This window comes from Thunnus albacares, chromosome 9, assembly GCF_914725855.1.
Source record: "Thunnus albacares chromosome 9, fThuAlb1.1, whole genome shotgun sequence".
NCBI lineage: Eukaryota > Metazoa > Chordata > Actinopteri > Scombriformes > Scombridae > Thunnus > Thunnus albacares.
This window is the reverse complement of record NC_058114.1, coordinates 9,695,292-9,721,338: the sequence shown is the minus strand read 5'-3', so window position 1 is coordinate 9,721,338 and position 26,047 is coordinate 9,695,292. Positions and strand designations below refer to the sequence as shown.

Here is a 26,047-nt window from a genome sequence, read left to right as displayed (position 1 = left end):
TTGATTTACTGTTAAATTACTGTTAATCTACTTTTCATATTTCCATTTTTGCACTTTTGTCCGTACTGTGATTCTGCCTCACACATTACTTGCACATTTGCATTTGTATATTTTTCTATTTACTTACTTTGTATTTATTATTATTATTACTATTTTATTTTATAGTAGTTTTTACCTTTTTACTTTACTATACTTCCTCTTTCCTAACTGCACGTTGAACTTTTCAGCAATTGTAACAAAGCAATTTCCCTGCAGGGATAAATACAGTTTTTCTTATTCTGATTTCTGATTCTGATTCTTACAGTGCTGTTCCTCAGGCTGAAAATACAAGCTGCTCAATGGTCCAAACTATTTAAATGATGTTCAGGAAACAATAAAAATGCTTTTATATTTTCTTTTATACTTTTTTCTCTCCTCTTCCTCTCTCCTCAGCGTCAGGTTTTGGTGGTGCTTTATCAGGAGTGGTTCAAGATCTCCAGTCAGAAAGACTCGCAGGCAGATACTGTCACATTATACCTGCGGCAAGTGGGTTTGACCACACCCACTCTCCTGCCATATGTAGTTAACTTGACAGATGGCAATGGGAATATGGCCCTCCACTACAGTGTGTCACACTCCAACTTTCCAGTGGTCAAACTGCTGCTGGATACTGGTAAGATGCAAACACACACATTGCAAGTTATTTGCTTGGTAAGGAGATCTAATCCTGTATAAAAACTCTCTTATTCCCTGTGTGTGTGTATGTTCAGGTCTATGTGAAACGGATAATGTGAACAAGGCTGGCTATACCCCAGTGATGCTGGCTGCACTGACAGCTGCTGAGAGCTCTGATGATCTGGAAGTGGCGCAACAACTGTTGAAGCTGGGTGATGTCAACGCACGCTCCAGACAGGTAATATACTGTATGGTAGCACCTATTAATGGGTTCCCCAGTAAAGTCATGGAATTGACTTACTATGAAAGGATCTGCTGAATTGTATGAGGTGTTATTGCTGTAAATGAAGTTATATTTCAGGCATAGTGCTTATGGGAATTAAATAAATCCTCTGGAGAAATCAGGGGATGTTTCTTATAAATAGGTCACATTGCAGAGATACAGCATAACGTCAGCTGTTTTTTTCCCGACAACAGAGCATCTTTAATGGAAACTAAACAAATTTGTTAAGAGGGAGGGAATAGCATTTTAGACTACAGAAGTACAATGAGGTCACAGGAACCTGTAAATGTGCTGTATACACATTTTTGAATTCATGAACACAGTGTAAGAAGTTTATCTTCATGCAGATGCTTTTAAGAATTAACTTTGAGACTTCGTCTGTTGCAGGTTTAACCTGTAATCAGACATTGAGTCACCAGCAGTCTATTTCCAGATACAGAGATTTAATTAAACCTTACTTATTTTCCCCATCTGACTTTGTCACTTTTGCTCACACCTCCTCTTGTTCTTCTTCCTCTATCCCTCTTTTTTCTCCCTCTGTGTTGCATCCTGACCCTGCATCGCTCTTTATTATATCTCCTTGTCTCTCCCTCATACCTGCCCCCTCACTGTTTAATTGTAATTCTCTCTATTTCTCACTCTTTTTCTAGACGGGCCAGACGGCACTCATGCTTGCGGTGAGCCATGGGCGCGTTGCCATGGTGAAGCTGCTGCTGAGCTGCAACGCAGATGTAAATGCCCAGGACTGTGAGGGCTCCACCGCTCTGATGTGTGCCAGTGAACACGGACACACTAACATCGTTTGTCTGCTGCTGGAGACGGGACGCTGTGACACAAGCCTCACAGACAAGGTATACTGTTATACTATAATGTTTAAATTCATCTACTTGAATTTTGGTGTCACCTCTCATCCAAGATGTTGAAGAAGGTATGAAAGTGAGGTGTCATATCCCTCTGGATGTAAATCAAGGCATCATCTTGTTTCACCACAAATCTATACACTGCTAACCACACTTCACTGCATAAACTGTGCTGCTCCACTGATGCACTGATGATCCTATGGGTTAACTGATGCCTGAGTGTTGTGCCAGGCTTTAAATATGTCTGAATGATGTGTAAATAACAGGCTCAACCCAGACCAAATATGCTCAGTCACAGACATGTGTTAACATATTTCAAAAAAGGTGCTTTCTGTTGGAAAATAAACAACTACGCTATCGGGTCACCTGTGTCCCATAAAGTAGCTTATTTATATATTACATAGAGGATGTGACATGGAAGACATTAGATCAGTACTGGGGGGGATTTCCTGTCTGTGCTGTCTCTGGTTAGACTGCTATGACTCTTCTATAAGGGTTCATTTTTTTACTTAGATGTCAGGAATCACTGCTTCATTTCAGCTGTTAATGATTTGCTGTTTGTGCTACATGAATGACCAATATGACTCCTAGATCCCAGCTCACACATACTGTATGTCTCTAGATATTATGGTGCCTCTGTGGCCAACATGGGGTACCCACTAAGGGAATAGCCATACAGTAGCTGGATCCTGGCCCCTGCATAAGGGGTGTTTGTTAGATAATGTTTTCCCTCAGTGGCTAAATATGGTCACCGTGGTTGTTGCCTCACCCAAACATAGAAGGCCTTACTGGGTGGTTTACCATATTCCACTTTGCAGTCTGAGGTGCCCAGTTGGGGAATGCAATGTCACAACTGGGGCCTTGATCTGCACTTATCTTGTAAACCATGGTGTAAACACAGTTGTAACACTGCTGCCGCTGTTCCTGTAGCATTTCATAAGACCCTTGCATACCCACACCTGCATCCACCTATGGGCTTTGAGTCTAAGTTTGTTTTCATCACTCCCCATTCAACACCACCTGTCTCCTGCTTCTAGCACCTCTATAACATTACAGCAAAACTCCCACCTGCCCAGTCCATGGGATGGGACCTCAGAAGGCACCTCACCTCAAATGTTTCCTAACAGTTGGCCGAAATCTTGAAATACATCCAATACAACAGTCCAGTAGATGGTTTATTTTGGATTTGACTGTGCCGTGTGGATGACTGAGATGTGTCTATACAGATATTCTCAAATCTAAATCAATCATGTGTCTCTGGTTGACAGTTGCTTTGTGATTTCATGACAACACATGAGCACACACTATAATTAGTGATACTGTAATAGGGGACAAACATTTCAAAACTTAGAAAATGAGGAACTGCAGCAATTCTGGCAGGCAATTTTGAATTATATGCAAGCAGCACCAACCTGTCAGCAAAGTATAAATCAGAACAATCACACTGTTTTTTGACCTCTGTCGTCAATCAAAAGAATGGGAAACACAGAGACGCATTGCAAGAATGATGAAGGAAGCTGCAAACAGTGTTATAGTACATTGCCAGTTCAGTCAGCCAGGAAAATTTACAGCTCTGTGTCTTAATTGATGTCTCAGTGTCAGCACACAGCCAGACTTAAACTATAAAGGGATGGTTGCAGAGGTTTGCTCAGAAGAATGATACCCACAAGGACACAAATACAGATTTAGCTTTCTGTGTCTTGACAAGTTTGACAGTTGTCAAAACAGAGAATATATATACACGCTGTGTGTGTGTGTGTGTGTGTGTGTGTGTGTGTGTGTCTGTGTGCAGAAAAAAAAAGTGCTAAAGGTGACAAGCCACAGTGACCCTGATAAGGTATTCATATTTGAATAGATGTGGGGTTGATAAGTAACCTACTGTGTCAATATTAGTGAGAATTTCATACTTTCAACTTGGTGTTGCTGCAGTATTTGTGGCGTTGCCTGTAAGAAACGGGGTTTAGAATAATTTTATATTAATGTGACAAGAAGTGATATCACTGTTTTCTTACTGATGTTTTATATCTTGTACTGTAAGCTGGAACATTTTAACAGCATGATGCAAAGAAGCTTATTAATGGATATTATTATAGTCATTGTTGCATATTTTGATGTTAAATTTGGGAAGCAAATAATTAGATCATTTTTACAGAAGTGTGACGAATCATAATCTCAACTGGCATATTGTATTTCAAAAATGATAAAAAGACCATGACTAATTATTTCCAGCTCTTCCAATGATTACAGCAAAGTAGTATTGCCTGAATCAGGGCAGGAGCAGCATTTACGCATGCCACAGAAAAAAAGCCTTAAACCAACACAACACTGCCACTGTCAGGATAAGAATGTTCACTGCACTGTCTTCGAAATGCAACTGTGACATTTTCTCTCTGTTTTTCCTTCAGAATGGACAGACAGCCCAGTCGGTGGCAGAGGGAGCCTCCCACCAAGACATAGTTGACCTTCTGAAGGCCCACACTGAGGCCCCAACCTCAGAGCCCCCTTCTACCACGGACCTCCACTGAGCCAGGCCGATGCACTCCAAATCCCTCCAGCTCACCCACCCCAACCTCTGTTTCCAAGACCCTCTTTGCTCAATAACACAGAGGGAAAAACTGAACTAAAGACATTGTGACACCATACAGGACGTTCTCTGTATGAGAGTGCATATGTTCTGTTTACCCTGGAACTTGGGGAGCTCACGTACAAACCTCTGAGACTGGAGCGTCCGACATTTGTACGCTCACATATTTCTTCCACATCTCTGCCAACATGCCCCCTGGGTGTTTATGGATATGCTGCATCAACCACCCAAGTGGACAGAAAACAAAAGGGGGCTGGTTCGCATTGATTAAAAGGCATTGCCATAGTGACAAGGCCGATTGACAGGATATTGCTCGGAGAACGGGATGAGAATATGAAGCAAGACGGAGTAGCAAGTGGATGGAGAGATACTCTGATGAACTGCTGCTAATTATCATCAATCTAGCTCTTCAAGCAAAATACTCAGCACATGATCTACCTTTTAAATATTATACAAATATGACATAAACAATGACATTATTTTTATCTTTTATTTTATGACATTGACATCATTCTTTTCATATTTGGACATAAGCCATTATTAAGAACATAGTATATGTAGAATGTTATTCTAATAGATTATAATCATATACAAACACAGAATCTGTATTTTCTACTGCACTTTTTTTAAATTGTGTTTGTGTAAATAGTCCCCTCTAATATCAGTGTCCAGAAGAAACTATATATCTCTAAAAGTGTGAATTATAAAGCAAAATAATAGAGTATAACCTCTGGTCAATTTTCGCATTACCCAGTGGATATATGACATCATTCAATGTATTGTTTTTGTCATAGTAATCATGTTTTTTCACATATGGGGCAAGGGTGATCATCATCTGTGAATTTCAGCTGAAAAACAAATGCTTCAGTTGGAGATTAAATGTTTAAAGAAATGATTTTTATAACCAGAATATAACCAGATTATAGAAAGACTAAAGTCTTCTACCAGGAAGATTGTACCGTACAGAAGATGCTGCATGACAATACACAGTTACTCCCCCTGCTGGTTGTCATATAGTACTAAACCACAGTATGTTGTAATACTGTCTGTTCTCATGATTAACATCTCTCTTTCTGTCTCTGTCTCTGTCCCTCAGTTCAAATATAATGTATGTCTTGTTCGCCTGCTTATTTCAAATCAAATCATGTATGCAACTGCTACAAAATGCACAATGAATGTCAGGCTGGCTGTGATACATTCCAAGAAAAAAAATGTAGCAAGTATAACTATACCGGCATGGATCATGCGACTAACAGAGACATAGACTGTCCGTGGATATGGCAGACATAGGAATGAGTCTGGATGTTTTTTACTGTGTGTGACAAAAGACATTTAATCTCTTAGAAAACCCTGAATACAAAGATCTAATTTGCCTGTCTTAAATTACTAACAATAGTTCATTCTGTTTCTGCCTCCAGGCATTCATATTTCAAGGCAAACTGACAAGATGTTAAACCTGAAAAGTAATATGGGGTTTTAATGGAATGCAGTCCAAGATGAAGCAATATCAATGGAATACTACCTTGTCAGTAAGAAACTGGGTAGGTTGGTTGGCTTTGTGTCAAGCCTTAAATCAAATGGCCTTCCTACATTTTAGAGGTGAGACATTTTCCATAGAGTGTGTTTTTTTCTCTTGTTTACCATAAACCTACACCCATATTCCTAAAGTATCTTCAAGCAGGAGTACTGGTTTAATAAGATGTTTACAACTTAACAGTTCCTCTTCGGTGACCGCTGCAAAATTCCCCCAAATGTATGGTAAATCAGGAAGTTACTGGTTTTCAGGAAACTGGTATATGGAGATAATCTCCACCCTCATTTGGAGTGGGATTGTTACAGATGAAGCAAAGCTTTTCATGAGGTAAAGAAGATTTGCTAGGGTCACTTAAGGTGGAATTTAAAGGGAAATACCACTCAGTTTAACAACTGCCATATCTGTGGTCTATGAAGATCCAGTCTGCACTTAAAGTCAGAAAATAATTCACTTTCTATGTAGGCAAGACTCCAGACAACCAGTCGATCTTCTGAGATTGTCAGAATTAGTTTCATACAAAATCTATACAACAGCAGCTCCTATTAGTGCTTTTGGGAAGCTGGATTCCAAATGTATTGGTTTGCTTCAATCATGATAAATTAGTGTTTCATGCATATGTAGTGCTGTCTTTCTGAGATGCAGTGTGATCTGACCACTAATCTTGCACCAGTACTCTCTCATTCCCAGACGCTTTATAAATATGGGTGCAAATATGGAACCATGTAGACTGATATGAAGATAGACTTATTATATATAAAGTATCTTATTTATATATAAAGTTCTATTTACAGTGGCTACAGCACCATAAATAGTTTCCAACAGTGGGTTTGTAATCAGTTCATCTTTATTTGTTTGAGTTGCAAAGTAGCGCAGATGTCCTCGACAATGAGGCTGCATTTACAGTACACAGGATTAGAAAATCTGTCTTTTAACTCTTCTCAGCACATCTGATCATTTGTGGTTGTCTGTATATTAAGGGGCAAAAATTTGAGTGTGTAGCTTCCCGTATTTCAGACAGTCAAAGGATGATCAGATCTGTACTGTGATAAGTATGTCGTATATCTGGTCTTCCGTGCCTGTGTATTAAGTCTTTATGGAAATCGCATCCATATGTTTAATCCAGTGTGACCCAGATGTAATAAGGTTTCATAACTGGCTGAGCACCAAAGACCTGAAATCAAATCTGTTTCACATGGGGTTAAATATATATTTTATCTGTTCCAGTAAATCCCGCCAAATATGTGTACATACAGTATTGTGAAAAGTATATAACAAGTATTGTCTGACAGTTTGCTCTAAAAATGATATTAAGTATTTATTCCAAATGCTATATTTTTACCATATATAGTATACTTATGTATGCATGGACAAATATTCCAGTGATTATGTTGGAGGTGAGGTTTGGGGATCCAGCAGTGGATGATTGGAAATGACGTTGAGTGTTCCCTGATGATGTGATTATTGGGTGGTATAGTACATGTGTGATCTGACAAGGTTGTGGACTGTGTCATGTGCCCTTTAATGCTACCTTTGACATTTGTGGGGGAAAATATGAAGCAGATTCGACACTTGCTTAACCTCTAAGGGCAACATCTCCCTTGTTTGAAACCCCCCGTCTGAAAATCGGAGTCTTATGTATATGACAGAGTCAAATGTAAAAACCTGTACTTCTCTGTAATATTCCTTGTACAACGGGCTTGTATGTTACAAACCAGAGAACTACTTCTAAATAAACAAATAAATAAAGATTTAAAACTCCTTAAATGCCTATTTCATGTTGTCCTTTTTCATTTCCAAAAGAAAATATCAACTTCAAACATAAGATGTTAGTGTCAGTTTTCCAGCTTTGCCCTCTCAGAAAAAATTAATGAAACATTAGTGAGAAATTGTCATTTTAGAAACTGTTTGATCCAACGCTTCGTACAATCTAACATTCATTTTAACGAAAAAAAAGCAGAATAATTCATGTATGTATAAATTGGCAGGTAATACATAGAAGACTACTACTAATTATTAACCCTTACATACTGTTAATATTCTGACCCTTCACAGTATCCCTCATAATTAGTCTCTATACATACATAAATACCTTATCAGTCATAAATAAACTAAACTAGTGACTTATCCTTAATTAACCTTTCAGAGAGCAGGGAGAGTGGATTCTTTTAGGTTTTATGCTATTTGTTTAGGGAGATAAAACATTTGGAATCACACTGTTGTGGTTCAATGTTACCTGAAACAGGATCATTCAGTCAATTCAGTTCAATTTCAGTGCATTTTATTGAATGTGAAGAATGTAACAACAACTTTTGAATCACAATTTTTGAAATTTTTAATAAGTATGGGTCAAATTTAACCCAAAACTCAAAAACAATAGAAATAGTAACGTAGAAGGCAGCCCTATATCGTCACTGTATACAACAAATGACTTATAGTGACTGAGCCAAATGTATTTATTTATTTATTTAATTATATTTATAAGTACCAACAATGTGCAGTAACTTCCACATCAAACAATTTGTATGTGAACACTCAATTTGAAATATACCCACAGATATGGATTCATATGAAAATTTTTGCATCCTGATGTGCACAATATCAATATGCCAATGACAAGTCATATTGTGTTGCTATACACACATATATATTATATTTATAAGTTTTCAATGTGAATTTTGACTGTTTGATAGGGATCTAGGACTACTTCATTATCATGTTTAATATCTGCTATCCTAGTTTACTGACTGCTTAACCCTTTAACATCCACCCTTTTTATAGAATTTTCGCCTATTTGGCCAAATGTTAAAGCTTATAACAGAAGAACTGTAAGGCCATGATGCATGTATTGGACTTCATTTGACAAGTGACATCTTCTAGTTTCTGGAAATGTGTTTGTTTGGCATGTGGCTAAAACACAAACAAAACTACATCAGTTCAAATAAGGCTCAAAAAAGTGTTTTTGGTCCTTGTCTATAATGAGTCATATTTGAATAACAATAATTAGGACATGCTTTATGCCACAACACCATGCAGAACACCATATACCTTCTACATCTTGTCAACCTGTATAATATTCCAGACCTCTAGGTCTAACTTTATGGGAATTTTTAGATTGTGGTGTCATTGGTGTCTCCAGTTATCTCCAATTGGCCAAATTGTGCCGATTGCTTTGACTCATTACTGTGTGATGCTAACGCTTACAAGTGGCTTAAGCAGGTTGCCAGCGACATGTTGGATGTTAAAGGGTTAATATATTCCCTATAGTGAATCTTGTGAAACATCATCTGTTGATATTTTAACACAGAAACAGATAACATGTGCTTTTGAATGCTGATGTGTGTAAGTATGTGATGGCCTCAAATCCAGTTATTTTATGGTGTAATAAAAGACAAAGACCAGCAGATGGCGGTATTACTGTGCGGTAAGAACACAGAAGCTGCTAGTGTGGCATTTCAACCCTACAATTATACAAGATTTTGAGAGAAGTTGCTGCATGAAATAAAACAGTATTGTCTTCTGTAGGGTGAGCAATGATTAATTCTCCATATCCTGACTGAAATCCTGTCAGGATATGGACATTCCTCCTTCTAAGATAGTTATGAAAAAACAGTATTGGTACCAAAAGTGAGCATTTTAGGCCATCAGACCAAAAGAGAGTTGGGTGCAGCAAAATTAGGTAACAACTGGGATAGTTAATATATGTATCAGGGCAAAATGGCACAAGACAAATATGTCTGCCTGATTTAAAACTATGAGCATGAACACTGCTTTAAGACATTCTCCAACAACAATCAGTCCTCTCTGAAGCATTGAGTTCTCCACTTTAAGCCACTGAAGTCAACGTAATGGACAATTAGGTGTGCCAATCATTAGATAACCTTGATCATTATCCCATGTTAACTGCATGATTTCCTGAGGGACTATGTCTGCATGAAAGCACCTGCTATCAATAGACTTTGCATCCTTCATTTCCTCAAATGTTTTTCTTTCCTTTTGTTCCGGCAAGTCTGGCTGTGATTTGTTTAGTGCCAGTCACAGATTTTTCTGATTTAAAAAATTGCACTAGACAAAATGTTAATGAAAAAATACACTGCTCAGAGTAAAAGAAGATTGTCTCATCTCCGCTTATAAAGACATTTTTTCAAGCATCAGTTTGGTCACCATTAAAGGAATGGAAATGAAAAAACTTTGTTGTGCAGCGGGTGAATGCTAATCAATCAATCAATCAATCAATCAATCAATCAATCAAGCTGCATGAGGTGCTGCTGCAAGACACACTGAAAAACTTGGTATGAAACATACAATGAGAAAATGAAGTCAAAATAAAGCTGAACTGGGTCAGCTATTGTCTAACAGGGTAATTCAAAAATAAAAAACATGTCTATGGATTTTTATGGATTACATCATGTTTATTGCCATTATTATTTTAATAACCCCACATCCCAAACATCTTAGCAGTTTTCTTACAACAATATAATAACGTCTTGGCATGATTTGATTGATTAAAGCAAACTGGAAATTCATTTTTACAGGAAACAGATGGCTGTTAATCACAAACTGAGAGGAGGAGAGTGATTTGCTCTTAACTGAAGTGGATGATGTGTTAGTGCTGTTTTTGAGTTGTTCCAGCTGCAGAAATTACATAGACACTGTAGTGTTTTGACACGCACACGTAAACATGTGCATGCAAGAATACACACACACACACACACACACACACACACACACACACACACACACACACACACACACACATCAGGCAGGCAGATCAGAATTTCCCTACACACACATTAAGTATTCCCATACACTGAGGTTAGAGGAAGAGAGGATAATGAATAAAAATGATGTTGTTCTCCCCTCATCAACTCCTGTTTGGGAGCCAGGGGAGGATAAAGATGAAGGCTTAACAGGCAGGTTGCAGATTTGTGATGCACCAGGGTCTGAACATCCTCTCCTGTCCCAGCAGGTAAGAAAATTTAATTAACTTCATTTCTCACAAATATGCAAAGATGCCGTCTGTCTACAGCACAAAAGTGTAAACTAACTGGTTTGGTGTTTATGTGTAATTGCATTTTACATATTTTTATGTTCCTGTTGCTGGATGCTTCCGTGTGCCACAGACACCATTTAGGAGAGGAATAAGCCTAACACAGAGAGTGAAGAGTAAGCCCATTACAGGAATCCACTGTGTGTAGTGTATGGTTGCCCTCAAACTCAACTCACACTGGGCTTCTATGCCAGCCAATTACACTGATATACAGCCTTCATATTCATGTGTGTACATCCTCACACTGAAAACACACACACACACACACTAGGAGGATGTTTTCCTAATTCAAATTGTGAATTTCTGTGCTAAGCAATGGTCCCCATGTCATACAAACACACACATGCACACATACAGTAGAGAAAGAGAGAAATAGAAGAGAAAGCAGGATGGGAATATAAAATGCGTGTGCACAAACACACACACTCACACACACACATACACTGAACACACAAGTGCTCCTAATCTGAATTGCAGATGTTTTCTGTGGCCTCTCTGTCTGCCAGCACCATGATGATGAGCCGTCCTCGTTAGCATGAAGACTTTTAGCTGTAATTATCTGGTAATGGCACTTAGCCCATCAACTCCTCCTGTAGTGTGTTCCAGTGCAGGCGCAGTGTCACACACACACACACACACACACACACACACACACACACACACGGACGCAAAACACACATGCTGGCATGCATCTAGACAGCTAGACACAAATACAGACAGACAGACGGACATGCACACACAAAGCTGCAAAGAAATCCATGAATACAGACAGACAAATACACACAGACACACAGGAAGACAAACAGATTCACAAATACAGAGATGCAAACATTCATGGCCACACACTCAGCTAAACAGAAATTGATAAACACAAGCAGATACACACAAATGGAGAAAAACATACAGTATACACAGAGACAAACATAAACATACACACACGGTGCCATATCCCTGCTGCTCCTTCTGCCCCCATGGCTAATCTGTGCAACTTATTATCCAGGAGATAATAGGAACTGTCATCCATGAGGCAGAGGAAGGAAGGAGACAAAAGGGAGAGAAAGTAGCAGAGGGGTGGCCGTGTGTTCACTGCGTTTTTTAAACAGAAAGAGATTTTATTGCAATAACTTTATGAGGCCAGATGTGGCATATTAACCGATCTGGCTCGTTTCGCAAAGTCGAAACACCTTATCTTGGCAACAAAGGTGCCACACAGGGAAAGTGTTACAAAGGGAGACGCAAAAGTGCTGATAGAGGTAAAATGAAATGGACCAAGAGAGACAGAGAGAGAGAGTGAGAGAGAGAGAGAGAGAGAGAGAAAAGGGGGGGACTGGATGGATAAAACGTATGAAAAAAGCTGATGCAATTGGAAAGAAGTAAAAAGAGGTAGAGGGAGACTGAATGTTTGCTTTTTACAATCACATTTTACTGCAATGGTTGTGAAACACTTCAATTGTTAATTTTGCGAAATGATTCTCATGCAGGAGGGCCATAAACCTACATCTTCTCAGCAAAGCTCTCAGAGACCACACAGACACAATGGCTGAGGGGAAGGTAATAAGAGAGAAGGAGAAATAATGGGGAAAGGGGAGAGAGAGAGAGAGAGAGAGAGAGAGAGAGAGAGAGAGAGAGAGAGAGAGAGAGAGAGAGAGAGAGAGAGAGAGAAAGAGGAGAGAAATAATGGCGAATGGTTAAAGGAATGACTACAGTAAACAAAAGCACACACTCTGTTTTATGCCACGTTTAACAGCAAGTGCGGTGCCCTAAAAACAAAACGGTAGATTAATCTTTCTTGGATGAAAGAGCCAAGAAGATTAGAAGCCTGATTGTTGCTGCACTCAGTTTTGATGGAAGTAAAATTAGTGTAGTGAGGGCCTCCAGCCAGCGGGAGCAGTAGTGTATGAAACTTGTATAGAGATGATATACAGTATGACATAGGTGTGTGGGTATGGCTGTGTTTTAATACTATACTACATATTAGATTAATGTGGATTTTGGTGTTTAGAAAGGACAAACTACTAAATTAAAATTTAGCATATTCAAAAATGTCATTTCAATACCCCTGATTTTAAGTGTGCAGTTGATCCATACTGTATTGTCCCACAAAGTAATACAGAAAAGGAAACAGAGAAGCTGAAAAGCTGAAAAAACTACCCCCCCCCCCCCCCAAAAAAAATGAAGCATATTAAAAGTATAAAACTAACACTAAAACACTTTTATTTTCTGTTTGTAAAGTTTAAACTTGCATTAACCAATTTTTATAACCACATAGGGTCAGTGCAACACTGACATCTTGTAAGGTTGTTGTAGCTAATGTGTTAGCTAACAGTTACCTATTTACACATGCAGCAGATACGGAGCAACATTAGCATTAGCAATATTCAATATTTTTGAATGAACTGGTCCTACTAAACTTTGTATTTAAGTTCTTTACAATTTACGATGTAGTACAAAGTCAAGAGGCTGTGACATGTAGCACAACAAGCTTGTCAAGTACAAGCTAACAAAGTTTCTACTTACAAGCATTGTTGGTTTGGCTCTGCACATTAGATTCAATGACAATTAGAAAAAATTAGAAAATTGCCAGCTATATCCTTCAAGGGAAATATCTGGCACTTTAGCTGCTAAATTCTCTGCTTTTTTGGAAAAGGAAAACAGCACACTGCCTATATAAAATATTGATTAGAGCAGATTTAATTGGCAGTGGCATATTGCCGTTAGGGTGATGTTCGATGGCACAAATCTTGTACCTCTTCCGTCTTAGTAAAAAACACATAAGTTAATTTATTGCATACTAACTGCAAAAAGATTATACTTGGAACATTACACATACTGTAAATTATTATGTGATACTGGGACACAGTGGAAGGTTTTTTGTGTAGGTGTAGTTTATGGGATAAAAGGTTATACTACAATATAATGTCATTTAAATTAATAAATAGATCAATTACTAGTCATACAACTAGTACTACCTTGATTTAAATATTTGTATGACTAATACAAAATCATAAAAGCTTTTATAATTTATACTAAAACGAATTGAAATGTGCATCTAATATGCTACAAGTTTATGCTGGACTTTTCTCTGCGGAGGAAGAAGTGAGTCCACTGAGGTCGACTGTTGCTATTTTCAAATAAGTTTCATGACAAGAGTTGTCATTCCAGGGTCCCAAAATATTTTATTCATTTTTTAAGTGACAGGTGGAGAGACGAAATGTTCTGCACTCAGCCACCTGGATGCCCCACTAACTAATAGAGTCCGACATGAGATCCATTTACTGTAGCTGAGGAGAGAAAAATAGTTGCTGAGAGAGAGAAATGAGGAAGAGAGAGAGAGAAAGGTGTGTCATTGAGGAGTGAGGCTGGATTGTCACCACAGTACGTAAAAAAACTGAACTGTTACAGGAACTTTAAAAAGGCTCGAACAGGAAAATAGATCACTGTTGTAGTATAGGAATGTTAACGACACAAAAGGTTCTGTGGTTATCATGCAAGCATCTGTGAGGACTCTGTTTGCAGGTCTTGCTCAGTTTTCTGGCCTCTCCCCAGTGTAAAGACACATGGATATGTTGCAGGTGTCTTCCTCTTTGTGGCCATTGCTGAAATTGGCACAAGCCCCCAGTGGCCATGAAAAGGTTTAAAATGCTGGGTTGCTTTTCGAGAGGCATCCCTACACCTTGATATAATAATGATGTCTGAAACATCAGAAGCAGTAGTAACATATTGCGGCAGAAACACTCTAGTCAGTGCAGTGACAGTTCCTTGCTGCTTTGCTTCCCGAAATGTCTTTATTCAGGTGCATAGTTTTTATTTGTTCAAGAAGAACTGAAAGAAATCACACACCTATTCTAGTAAGGTACTGGCTCATAGGCAGACATAAAAGAAAAGAGGTGAAAGCTGCAAACTCACAACACATTCAAGTTCTAGAAAATAACATTTCTACATACTGACTTCTTCAGGAAAACACCCAACTGCCATCTAACTGACATATATGGTGTCGGGACAGGTGTTTCAAATCTCCAGGTAATCAACCTGAATCTAGAAACAGAGTCCATAGAAAGGCTACAACAGCCTCTACTGGTTCTTTCACATGTGGCTATGTTGATGTTGGAGGCCTTTCTTGTCTATGATTGGCCTCTTTATGGACTTTATCTCTATGTTCAGGTTGATTGGCCTGAGAACTCTGATTTGAAACACCTGTCCCCCACACTACATGCAATGACTGTTGCAAGCAATTTGCTAAAGTGTCAATCTCTAGAGCTTGAAATAAAAAAAGTTATGTCTGTAGCTTTCCCCTTTTCATTGCAACCACAGAGAATTCATTAAGCAACAACTACTGTATACTCTTTATCATTGGCAGCAGTGTTTTCTTAATGAGTTATATTACCTTCTATACAGACATCTTTGTTAGTGATTTAAGTGATACACATACAGTTTGCAGACATTTTCCCTTTTAATCTTAAATATAATAAATGCTTATGAGAAATTAAAGACAAATTAATGACTTCAGGACTAATATTTGTACATTTGAATTTAAGACAATTTAATATTTTAAGTCCCTGCAAGCATACTGCCCACTGTATCATTAACTCATTCTTTAAATATCAGAAACAATTTCAGAAAACTAACATATAAACCTCTGGTTTTGGTGTCAGCCCTTCAGAATCAAAGATCATTTCCAAATGTTTCTTTTTTTTACATTCATTTATTTTTACTGGGAGAAAATCTATAAGTGAAAACAATATCAATGCCTTCACTGACAGTATTTCCAAGAAACTACAGAAGATTCTCTACAGAGCATAGAGTATAACCCACAAGCCTTTGATCCACCACAAGTCCTTCAGTTATCGTGAATCTTCAGTCAAACCAGTGAGCAGCCTCCGCTTCTCTAATGCTCAGGAAGATGACAGCGTAGGGCACTAGCAGGGCTGAATCTTCAATGAAGAGCAACAGGAACCCTGGAACAATGGGCAGGCCAAAGAGCGCCCATATCCTCAGCCAGCTCTGCCTGCCGGCTCATCCATCAAACCCCCAGTGAACTGTCACTCCTCCCTACTCTCCAGGGACTACACACATCCCCTGTCTCCTGTTACTTTTTTCAGTCTACAGTGTTTTACCCTCTCACCCTCTGTTTCTCCTTCCCTTTACTGGAACTTGTCTTTTTCTCTGGAGAGTAGAGGAACATAGACATAGAAGAAACAAAACAAGGAGGGTACTGGTGCCTTCTTTATATATTTTCAATGGAACACATCAAATGTTTGTTTGGGACACACTGATGCCAAAATCACCCGCGTCTCTGGGAACTTATTCATCCATGTTTCAGGCATACTTCCACTGCGTGAATTAGATACTCTGCTGAAGAAAAAAACATATGAACTGAGATTGTGGCACTGCAAAAACACACACACACAAAAAAATCTATATTATGGCCTTGGTTTACTACTTCATTTCTAACAAACAGCAAACAGCCCATGAAGGCTTGTTCGTAATCTTTGATTATAGTCTGGTTTTTCTGTGTTTAATAGTAAAATTTTGTTTATGACTTAAAGTTTATTGAATTTAAAATTTCCAGTAATACAAAAGTATATCATAGAAAACCCAGTAACAATATTAACATGACATGTTGTGTAAATTTGTCAGATGTCAACAGTACCACTGTCCTTAAGAAATGAATGTTTAAATAATGTCAATATAATTTGTCCTTCAGTAGCGCCATCACCATATCCAACCTCCTGCATTCATAACAGTCTCAACAAAAAGCTGAATACACTACAGAGAAAATGTCTCTGTATGTTTATGAATACAGATAACAACATGTTGTAACAAGTAAATATCAATACAAGCATACCTGTGTATTTTATGAACCCGGCACTTAACGAAATCAGTCAACCTAATACTCAGAAACGTGTGTTCACTGGTACTTCTGTAGTGAGTGAAACCGCAGAATCATTCCACATTTATTATTGTAATTTTCCACCTCATTTATTAGGCTGTAAGATATTCTCTCAAAAGCTGCCACCTTACCCAGTTTTGAGATCCATTCCTGAAATAATGGGCCTCCTACAGCTTTCCATTTTCTCATTATTATCTGTTTACCAATCATAATACATAATACTATAATAGTCTGAATCCAATATGCTAGTGGTTACAATTTGGTTAATAGGTTGAGGATTTCCAAGTATTTATACACCAAGACAGAACTCATAATCTACCCCCACAATCTCTATGATGTACTCATAGATTCTGGTCTAAATGGTCTGTACCAGTAAAAGCAATGAAGAATTTTGAATTTTAACCTTATTCTGATATCACTAGAGGCCTGTTTGGTAATCCCAATGATTTTATGCCACTCCTCTTCTTCAAAGGTGGAGCCCAAGATCCTTTTCTACGGTATTTTAAGGGCTGTGGTGGTCTTGTAACCAGATTTCTTTATAAGCATATAATGATAGTGAGAAGCCCCGTGTCTTGTCTCTTTGATACATACAATCACCATGATGAGGTCAATGCCCTGAAGAGGAGTATGTATAGAGCCAGAGGTGCTGACAAGGAGATGTATCAACTGGAGAAATCTCCAACACTAATTATTAGCTAAATTAAACTGCTCAACAAGATTTTCAAATGATTTAAGGGCACCTTCTACATATAGGTCACCCAAGGTATGAATGCCCTTATTCACCCACTCCCTCTATATAACTGGGGATTTGCCAACAAGGAGTTTCGGGTTAGCCCATATACCAGAAGACTTATGTATGGGTTGATTTGGAATATATGAGACACTTTCCTCCACATTGTAAGTGAGAGATGATGGGGTGGGTTCGGGCATTTGGTGGCATTCTGGCAGATGAAAATATTAATGGGGGGAGGGAGTGCATACTGACTTTTATTTTTTCTATTGTATATTGTACCATGGAAGAGTTCATTCAGGAGGAAGTGCCCAGTGTCACAGGTGCCTCAGGCTAAAAGCGTAATAATAAAATAGCAGATTTGGGAGGCCCAAACCACCTTTTGCTATGGTCTTTTGTAGTTTACCAAGTATTCTGTGTAATTCTGTGAATAGTAAAATTGATGGAACATATAACATTTTTAGGGTGCTCACCTAATAATAGTTCCAAAAATAAACCTGGATATATCAGCTAGCTATTAATGTTTTATTTTGTTACATTTGGACTCCAATAACTACATTAACTGTTTTTGCATAATTTATTTTTGCATTAATATCGATACTTACCAGATCATCTGGCACAGATTGTACACTCTCATGGTTTGTGGAGTTTTACCTTATTGAAGGTCAAAGGGTGTTGGATCCTGTGCAGATTATAAAACTCTCTGAGACAAACTTGTGGTTTTGAGCTATATACAGTATAAAAAACTTGACTTGACCATAATAAACAAGTCTACACCCATTTTGGGTTGGTGTACAGAACTTTGATGTTAAAAAGCTATATGCTATCACCTCTGCACATTACATTCAAATGGCAGAAAGATTATCTATACATAAATTTAGCCTTACCTCATAAAAATAGCTGCATCTCTCCATCTTTTTTAACTCCTCTATGGTTACCACAGTGTCTATATGCTCTTACAGCAATGTTCCTGGGTTGCTTGTATGTTGCCTGGTAACGATTATTTTTGACAGCAAGCCGATTTACTCTAAGTCAGTCAAAAGCATACAAGTGTAGGTTAGTGATGTTGATTGATGGTGACAAATTCAAAGCACTCCGAATTTGAAGGGACTGAAATTTGGATGCTTAAGTGTTAAAGTTACAAATCTTCATGTATTCCTTAAATGAATACTGAAACTACTTTTAAATATGTTTACTTGGCAGCTTCCAGGTTTCTTAGATTCAACAGAGAGGGAAACAAAATAAAGCATCAACACTAAAGGTTGGACAGTTTTTATAAATTTAATATATCAATATATAGAGATATTTATCAACAGCTTGATTTCATAGAAACGTGAGTGTGACCATTTTGGCATACAGTACAGATATTCCATGTAAGTACAGAAGTTGCTAAGTTTTTAACTCACCCCCCACCCCTCCCCTCACCAACCCACCAGTCCATCCCTTGCCCTCCCGCAGACACGTAACACAGAAAAACAGAAAGAGTAAAAGTATACAGGAGCACAAAACAAGGCACCAATAAATTAAAATGATAACCCCTCTTCTTTTTTTTTTTTTTTAAAAAACACACAACAACAAAATCTATTCAACAGAATTAAATACAGTATGAACACTAAAAATCTGCAATGCTGTTAAAAAGCAAAAACACAAATGAATGGAAGAGACAGGAGAAAAAGTAAAATAAAAACACTTTGGCAGATTATTAATTTTTAGTTACAATCAAGTAGTAAAGAAATCCAGTGCTCTTGTGTACAAATAAATTCATATATAGTCTACACTCCTTTTTACCCCAGAGGTTTATGTACATCTTTTTTACAGATACATTTAAAACATTATCAAAAAGTTTTTGCTGTATGAAAACGTATTTACAAATCATGATTCAAAACCATTGGACTGTACCATTGGACCAACCCCCCCACCCCCTTTTTGTCCTCCCCTCTTAAGAACATTATCTCTTTACACAGTGCAGAAGGCTTCTTGAAAAGTTTTGTGCAACAAACAGCGTTAAAAAAATGCCTGTCGTATGGCTGTGGAATGGACAGAGCCCCGAATGGTTTTTGAGATTTCCTTGCGGAGAATAACACATCAGTGGCATTTTGAGAAAAATGCAGGTAGACAGTTTTGCAAAACAACTGGAGCCAATAGTATCAGTGATGATGTGTGCAATGATTGCCCACCTCACTCTCCCTGTTGAAGTTAATATTGTTCAAACCTGTGACGGTACTGTTGTTATCAAAATGTTGCCCCTTGTATATCATCATCCCAACCCATAGAAAGATTTACATACACAGATTTCACCGTCTTCTTCCCCCAAACCTTCATTTTACACTGACTGGTAGAAAAATGTAGGCGACTGAACACTGCCCTTCAAGTAATCAAACATCAAGTAGATCAAATATGAAACTGGGAATGGTTTGTCAAGGAGAAAGAGAGAGTGACAACTACAACTCACTTACAGACTCACAGTCCAAAAAAACCACATGATAATAAGAGGAACCAGTTGGTGAAGGAAAGTCACTGGGTCAACAAGAGCTAAATGCCAGCCAAGTAGAGTCAATGAGGGTTCCTTTCACAGTCCAAAACTGTAGCCGGGGGGGCAGCTTCTCTTGGCTGAGCATGCTTGTTCGCCTGTTCGCTGGTTCACAGTCAGGAGAGGGTTTTCTTTTCCAGCTCTGGGGGTTTCTTGTTATTTGTGGGGTTCCAGGTTATTTCCTCCAGCGTTTTTTTCCGTTTGTCCAGTGTGTATGTATCTGTCTACCCAAAGACTGATAGCCCTTGCCAAAGAAAAGATGTTGATGGCTAAGATGAAGATGGGGGTGGCAAGAGAAACATGAGTGGACTGATAAAGCAAAGCTGACTTTGCTCTTTAAACTAAAATTCAGTAGTATAACAAGCACAGAAAGACTTGAAGTCCCATAGGTAGCGTTACTTTTGATACAGTGCATGAGAAAATGAAGCGGTGGAGAAATGTGAGAGATGTTAGAGAGCATTCAGTGCATCCTGGTTAAAGCAGCATGGATCAGATTTTCTGTTTGGGAACGATCACTAGAAGAGTGCAGAGAGGAATGAAAGTTATGCACAGGGAGCACAAATCAGGAACGCTATGATTACGGCATACAATTATAATAGATTATGGGTTATCAGGGCTGTTAGGATTTTCTATGATCAGCTAATAACATCTTTCTCATGAAATAAATCACAAATAGTCTTGTTATGGATGGATTTTGGTTGGACCTGTTGTGAATGTCAAATGCCTATTACTATACACATTTGTTAGGAATATTCCATTACTTAGTGTTAAATAACCGCGTACAAGATATCATGTTGCACATGGTTCTCCAATGCAGTAACTACTGCGTTAACACTGAAAAGACTTCAAGTAATAATTAATAAAAAACTAACCTGGAGACACACCTTCCTATACAACATAGCACCTGTATTATTATAACTGAATAATTCAACATATTTACCTAAACACAAACATACGCAAACAATGCATTATTATTCATCTTCAGCATGGTGGCAGGGAGCTCAAAATTATACTTATTAAATTATACTAGATGTAACTGCAGCTTGTTGTTTATTGGGCTTACTGATTGTAAAACTATGATGACGCCGACTTCAAAGCGTTGATTAGCTCCTATTTGATCCCCGTAAATATGGAACAACAATCAGTAGGTGTTCAGAAAAGCATACGGTCACAGTATGCCCTCTACTACGACGACAATTACCGCATATGATGAATGACACTCTGGACTTTCTACGTGTCCTTCTGGGGAGACGGCTGCTCTGTCGCAATGATAACTTTTCTACAATGCCACGCTCAGTCACCTCAATAAATAAGCAATTTATTCTCCTAACTGCAAACCCTCAGTATGGAACTCCATTACACCTGAAGCAAACATGGACACGAACAACAGTGTGTGGTGTAGAGCAGGTTCAGACCAGGGTTTGCATTTTTTTTTTCTCAAATCTTAAATTCACAAAGATATCAGACCTGTGGCGTCTTTCCTTCTTGTCACTTTACATACATTATTAATCGTTATTTTAATCTTTTCTTTAGTACTGAGAGGTTTTTAGACAATGTCAGCATCTATAAAAATTCCCATGAGCCAGCATACCTCCTGATGACATTAAAACTATTTATACATTTTTTATCAAAATGCAGCTGTATCCATTTAAACTGTTTCATATATGTCCATCCCAAATCCTGCCTAAAAACCACTGCAGGAACCAAGCAAACCAGTCCAGGATCATGCTGAGCTGAGTCACAGTCTCCCCCACCGTGTAACACATTTCATTTTGCTTCATCTGTACAAGGTTAAGATGAAGGGAGATGGCATCCCCCTTGTGCTCAATCCTCATTCGTTAGATAGGCGTAGGGGGAGCGCCGTGCTGGGGAAAATGTTGGAGGGGACTACAATTTACCTGTCAAGCGTACCGCTTGTCAAATACAGTGTATACAAATCACCCACTGTGCATCATAAAGTGGGAAGAGAAGGGTACCATTTTTCTGAGAGTGGTCAGGGGAGGGAGTGTCAGAGTACTGCGAGACAACATCAGCAGAAATCTGGAAGAATAAATGACCCACCATTCATCATCTGAGTGCAGACCTGTTCGCATATGGTTTAGTCTCAATCCTGGCAGTCATATCCTGCCTACTTTTGTCTCTGTCTGTTTCGTCTCTCTTCCTCCCCTGCGGTTACCTGAGCATCTAACACTGAGCAAACCTCTCCAGGAAACAGTGTGAGCCATGAGTGATAACTACCAGTAATCAGCTGTGTTTTGACTGTGTGCACAAATTGCCTGTATAGTTGTATGAATACATATGCTGAGTCTATTTTGGAAGACTTTCATGTTTGCATTATACTGTATGCTTTTTTGCTTGCTATTCAGCCATATGTCAGGTTTATAAAAAGACCAAAGCTCAGCCGAAACGAACCCTTGTTCATATTTGTTATTCTAAGAATGGAAGAACGGTATTGTATGTATAATTCCGACACACAAAAACAGCTCTATATCTTATATAATGCATTATGAGTGTGCTTATCCACTTTGAAATGCCCTGTAGAGACTAAATGACACCCAGAATAGGACAATTGTTAATTTGCCACAACAACTTGCAACAGCTATCATGTTAACTTGTCATAACGACTTCTAGTAATTCACCATTACAACACATTCTAAGCAATTATTGCAATATTCACTGGGCATAAATTCCATCTGATTCAATGGGCTGGAAGCATGTCTGTGGCAAGCCAATGGAAGATCAGCTCTTTACGCTGGTTTACACATTTCCTCTATATCCAGCTTTCAAATCAAATCAATGCTTGGCTCAGTCAGTGAAGGCTTAGCGTATTACTCATCTTTTTATACAAAACGGGGCTACTTACATCCACACTGAACAATCAGGGACAGCAGGAAGTGATTTAATACAAATGTGGGCTCTTTCTCTACAGCATCTCATCTAGAAACACACAGCTACACGGTTAAAGGGAGAAGTGAAGACGCAGTAGTTACAGGGCTCTGAAACACCAAAAGCAGTGCTGTGCAAACATTGAGTTCGATATTTACGGGGTGCTTTAGTTCAAACACTTGTGTTTAGGTTTTGAAACAAGTTATGTCCAATCAAAGGAAAAGTGATGGTTTGGGAGCTATACCCATAAAAGTATATTATTGTTAAAGGCTCTTATAGCTAAAAATATAGGAAAGACATAAGAACTCACACTTGGCAGGTGTCTACTGCTATCAATCTTCTAATATATTGATGTTTGTTCTTTATCCTAATTGGGAATCAGAAGCCTTACACAATGTTAGAACTGGCTCTTCATTTCAGTCTGTACTTTATTTTCTTATACTTCATTTCTATATTCCAAGGTGTGCAACTATCCATTTAAATGTATACAGACTCAACAACTAAACAACAGAGAACAAATCCCTGACAGGCCTGAACAGTCTTTTTGTTTTTTCTTTTAAATAATGAAAACCAAAACCTCTGAATCTCTTGAATGAAATAGAAAATAGTTTATTTTGTTTATTTATGCTAGATGTGATGTTTGAATCTCTGTGACCTCAGAACCTCAGAGCCTCATTTCTCAAAACAGCCACAGGAAAGTGTTTTGTAACTCTCTATGCTGTCTGGAAATGGGCTTTTACCTCTACAATATTGATTGCAGAAGATGCAAAACAAACAAAAAGTCAAAGAGGAACACACACCGACCGAAAATGAACAAACAATCCCAAGTTCATTATCGACTGTGCGCATACCTCTGATACCAGGAGAGAGGATTACCCATAATCCTTTGCCTTTTCTGCCCTGCTGCTTTTTGCCTTGAGGCACTACCCTCTGGTGGCACAAATCCTCCTATTTCTCTCAACAGAAAGCACCCTCCCTTGCTCTTTCAACCCGAAATCACCTCCAAACACGCAGACAGCCCAATCATTTTTCTCTTTCTCCTTTCCCCTCGGCTATATTTAGCTTTGCCTGCCTAAATATGTCAAGGGAATCTGAGGGGCTGGGTGTGATAAAGGGTGACATTCCCCTTTTTAAAAAAACACCTGTCTTGTCAACTCAAGATGTAAGGGGAACTACGAGGGAAAATAAAAAATAAAATGCCGACTATAGCCTTGCAAAATCTACCTTGAGCACTGTGCACTGAGAGATGCTGATTTCATATTTACAACAGCAAACACATACAAATAAATAAGGAGTCATAATATGAGGAATTAAAAATACTGCATGCTGGCTCTTTCCCCTTGCATGGTGGCCAGACAGCCTCGTATTTACAATGTGCACTGAGACAGCCGAATGAAGTTAGTTCGAACAAAATCATCGAGCAGCATTTTACACACCACTACTGCTAACAGGAGGCAGAGAGAGAAGAGAGGAGTGGAGCAGAGGCTACTAGCACGAGCACTAAAAACTAGCACTAAAAGGAAGTAGTAGTGGCTAGTAGTGGTAGTAATGTTACTCCAGTGGAGAAAGTAGGAGAGAGAAGGGGATTTACAAGATGTACATGTCATCCCTGCTCCTTAAAAGGGGAGGCAAAATGAGGACTCCTTCTCTTTCTCCTTTGCGCTGCACTGGCCTCATTGTAGTGGTGTGGAGGCTGTGGTGAGAGGAGGGGCCAGGATGGGATTGGGGGTGGGTTGGGGGTGGATGTGGGGTGGGGGGCGGGCAGGCTGCATCCCCCCTCAGGGATAGCCATCATCCTCCAGACTGAGTGCCACGCGCTGCAAACAGCAGATAAAAAGACCGTTACCACAGTAGGCTGGTGGAGAGACAGAGAGAGAGAGAGAGAGAGTGAGAGAGAGAGAGACACATAGAGAGACAGAGAGAGAGAGAAATGAGATAGGAAACAGGAAAAGGAAACACAGCGGCATGATGAACAGAGAACAAAGGAACAAAATCAGAGGAAAAGGAGATAGATTCCAGTCTAGATGCCACCCACACCAAAAAATTCTCCTGCTCCTTTTCTTATCATCGCAGTCTTCACTTCTCCCTCCTTTTCCCTGACCTTCTTCTTCTTCTTCTCCTCCTCTTTCCCATTTCCCCCCTTGTTCCTTCCCTCCTTCTCTGGCTCTTCCTATGTGAGAAATGCAGGATGCTTGCCTACGGCTGCAAATATCTGGCCCACATAATGCCAACCTGATTTCTCTGGCTGTCTGAGTTGCCATGCTGCCACAACACGATGAGAGGAGGAGAGGAGAGGAGAGGAGAGGAGAGGAGAGGAGAGGAGAGGAGAGCAGAGGAAAATAAGTTAAAGGACTGAAAGACAATAAAAAAGACCAGTACAGAAGCTGATAATAAAACGGGGAGACCAGAAAGAGTATCGTCCCTCCCTGCAGCCCTTCACCGAGGGTGGTTGGTTACTTCGACCTTGAATCTTAATATGACTCAGTCGTGCACCTGTTTCGTGTGTGTGTGTGTGTGTGAGTGTGTGTCTCCAGCCTGTCATCATGCCAATGATACCCAGAATTCTTTGCTTCCTTTCTCTCCGGAGCAACACAAAGAAATCTGTGTTACCATGCCAACCGATCAAAGCGCTAGACTCCCATCCCCCCCCATAATCCTTTTTGGCTGCCCTTTCCTTCGTTGCTTGCTCTCCTGTACCTAAAACAACAAATATATTAATTAAATGGCGTAAGTACCCTGATGACATCCTCTTTTGCTGGTTCATTTAAGCACATTTGAGTCCAAATCACAGCTGGCATTGTCTCTTTTAGAAAATGCAGCTTCAAGCCAAACAGTGATTCTCAAAAATGCATCTGCAACAATGGGAACTCAACAGGGCAGTCTGCAACTCATGAAATGTGAAGATACGTCGCTTCTGCAACTGCACTCAAGGTAGAATATGAGATAAATTCTATTTTAGACCGTCCTAGGCTCTGATTTGTGCTCCCCTTTCTATCTTTTATGTCTTATTTAAGCTGTAACAGAAAAATAAAATTCACATAGAGGAGTG

General features: G+C 39.0%; 2 protein-coding genes across 6 annotated transcripts in view; one reads left to right on the top strand and one right to left on the bottom strand.

The window, feature by feature from the left end:
* The window catches only part of kank4 (KN motif and ankyrin repeat domains 4), an 84,286-nt gene extending 76,603 nt beyond the window's left edge, over positions 1 to 7,683 (top strand). For all 4 annotated transcript variants that reach the window (XM_044361244.1, XM_044361243.1, XM_044361245.1 and 1 more), the window contains exons 7-10: positions 433 to 652; positions 750 to 892; positions 1,588 to 1,788; positions 4,203 to 7,683. In XM_044361244.1, coding sequence (XP_044217179.1) covers positions 433 to 652; positions 750 to 892; positions 1,588 to 1,788; positions 4,203 to 4,322 — 684 coding nt within the window. In that variant the 3' untranslated portion in view covers positions 4,323 to 7,683. The remainder of the gene's footprint in view (positions 1 to 432; positions 653 to 749; positions 893 to 1,587; positions 1,789 to 4,202) is intronic.
* Positions 7,684 to 18,844: 11,161 nt separating this feature from the next.
* The window catches only part of lrp8 (low density lipoprotein receptor-related protein 8, apolipoprotein e receptor), a 180,968-nt gene continuing 173,765 nt past the window's right edge, over positions 18,845 to 26,047 (bottom strand). For both annotated transcript variants that reach the window (XM_044361433.1, XM_044361434.1), the window contains exon 19: positions 18,845 to 24,815. In XM_044361433.1, the coding sequence (XP_044217368.1) occupies positions 24,777 to 24,815 (39 nt within the window). In that variant the 3' untranslated portion in view covers positions 18,845 to 24,776. The remainder of the gene's footprint in view (positions 24,816 to 26,047) is intronic.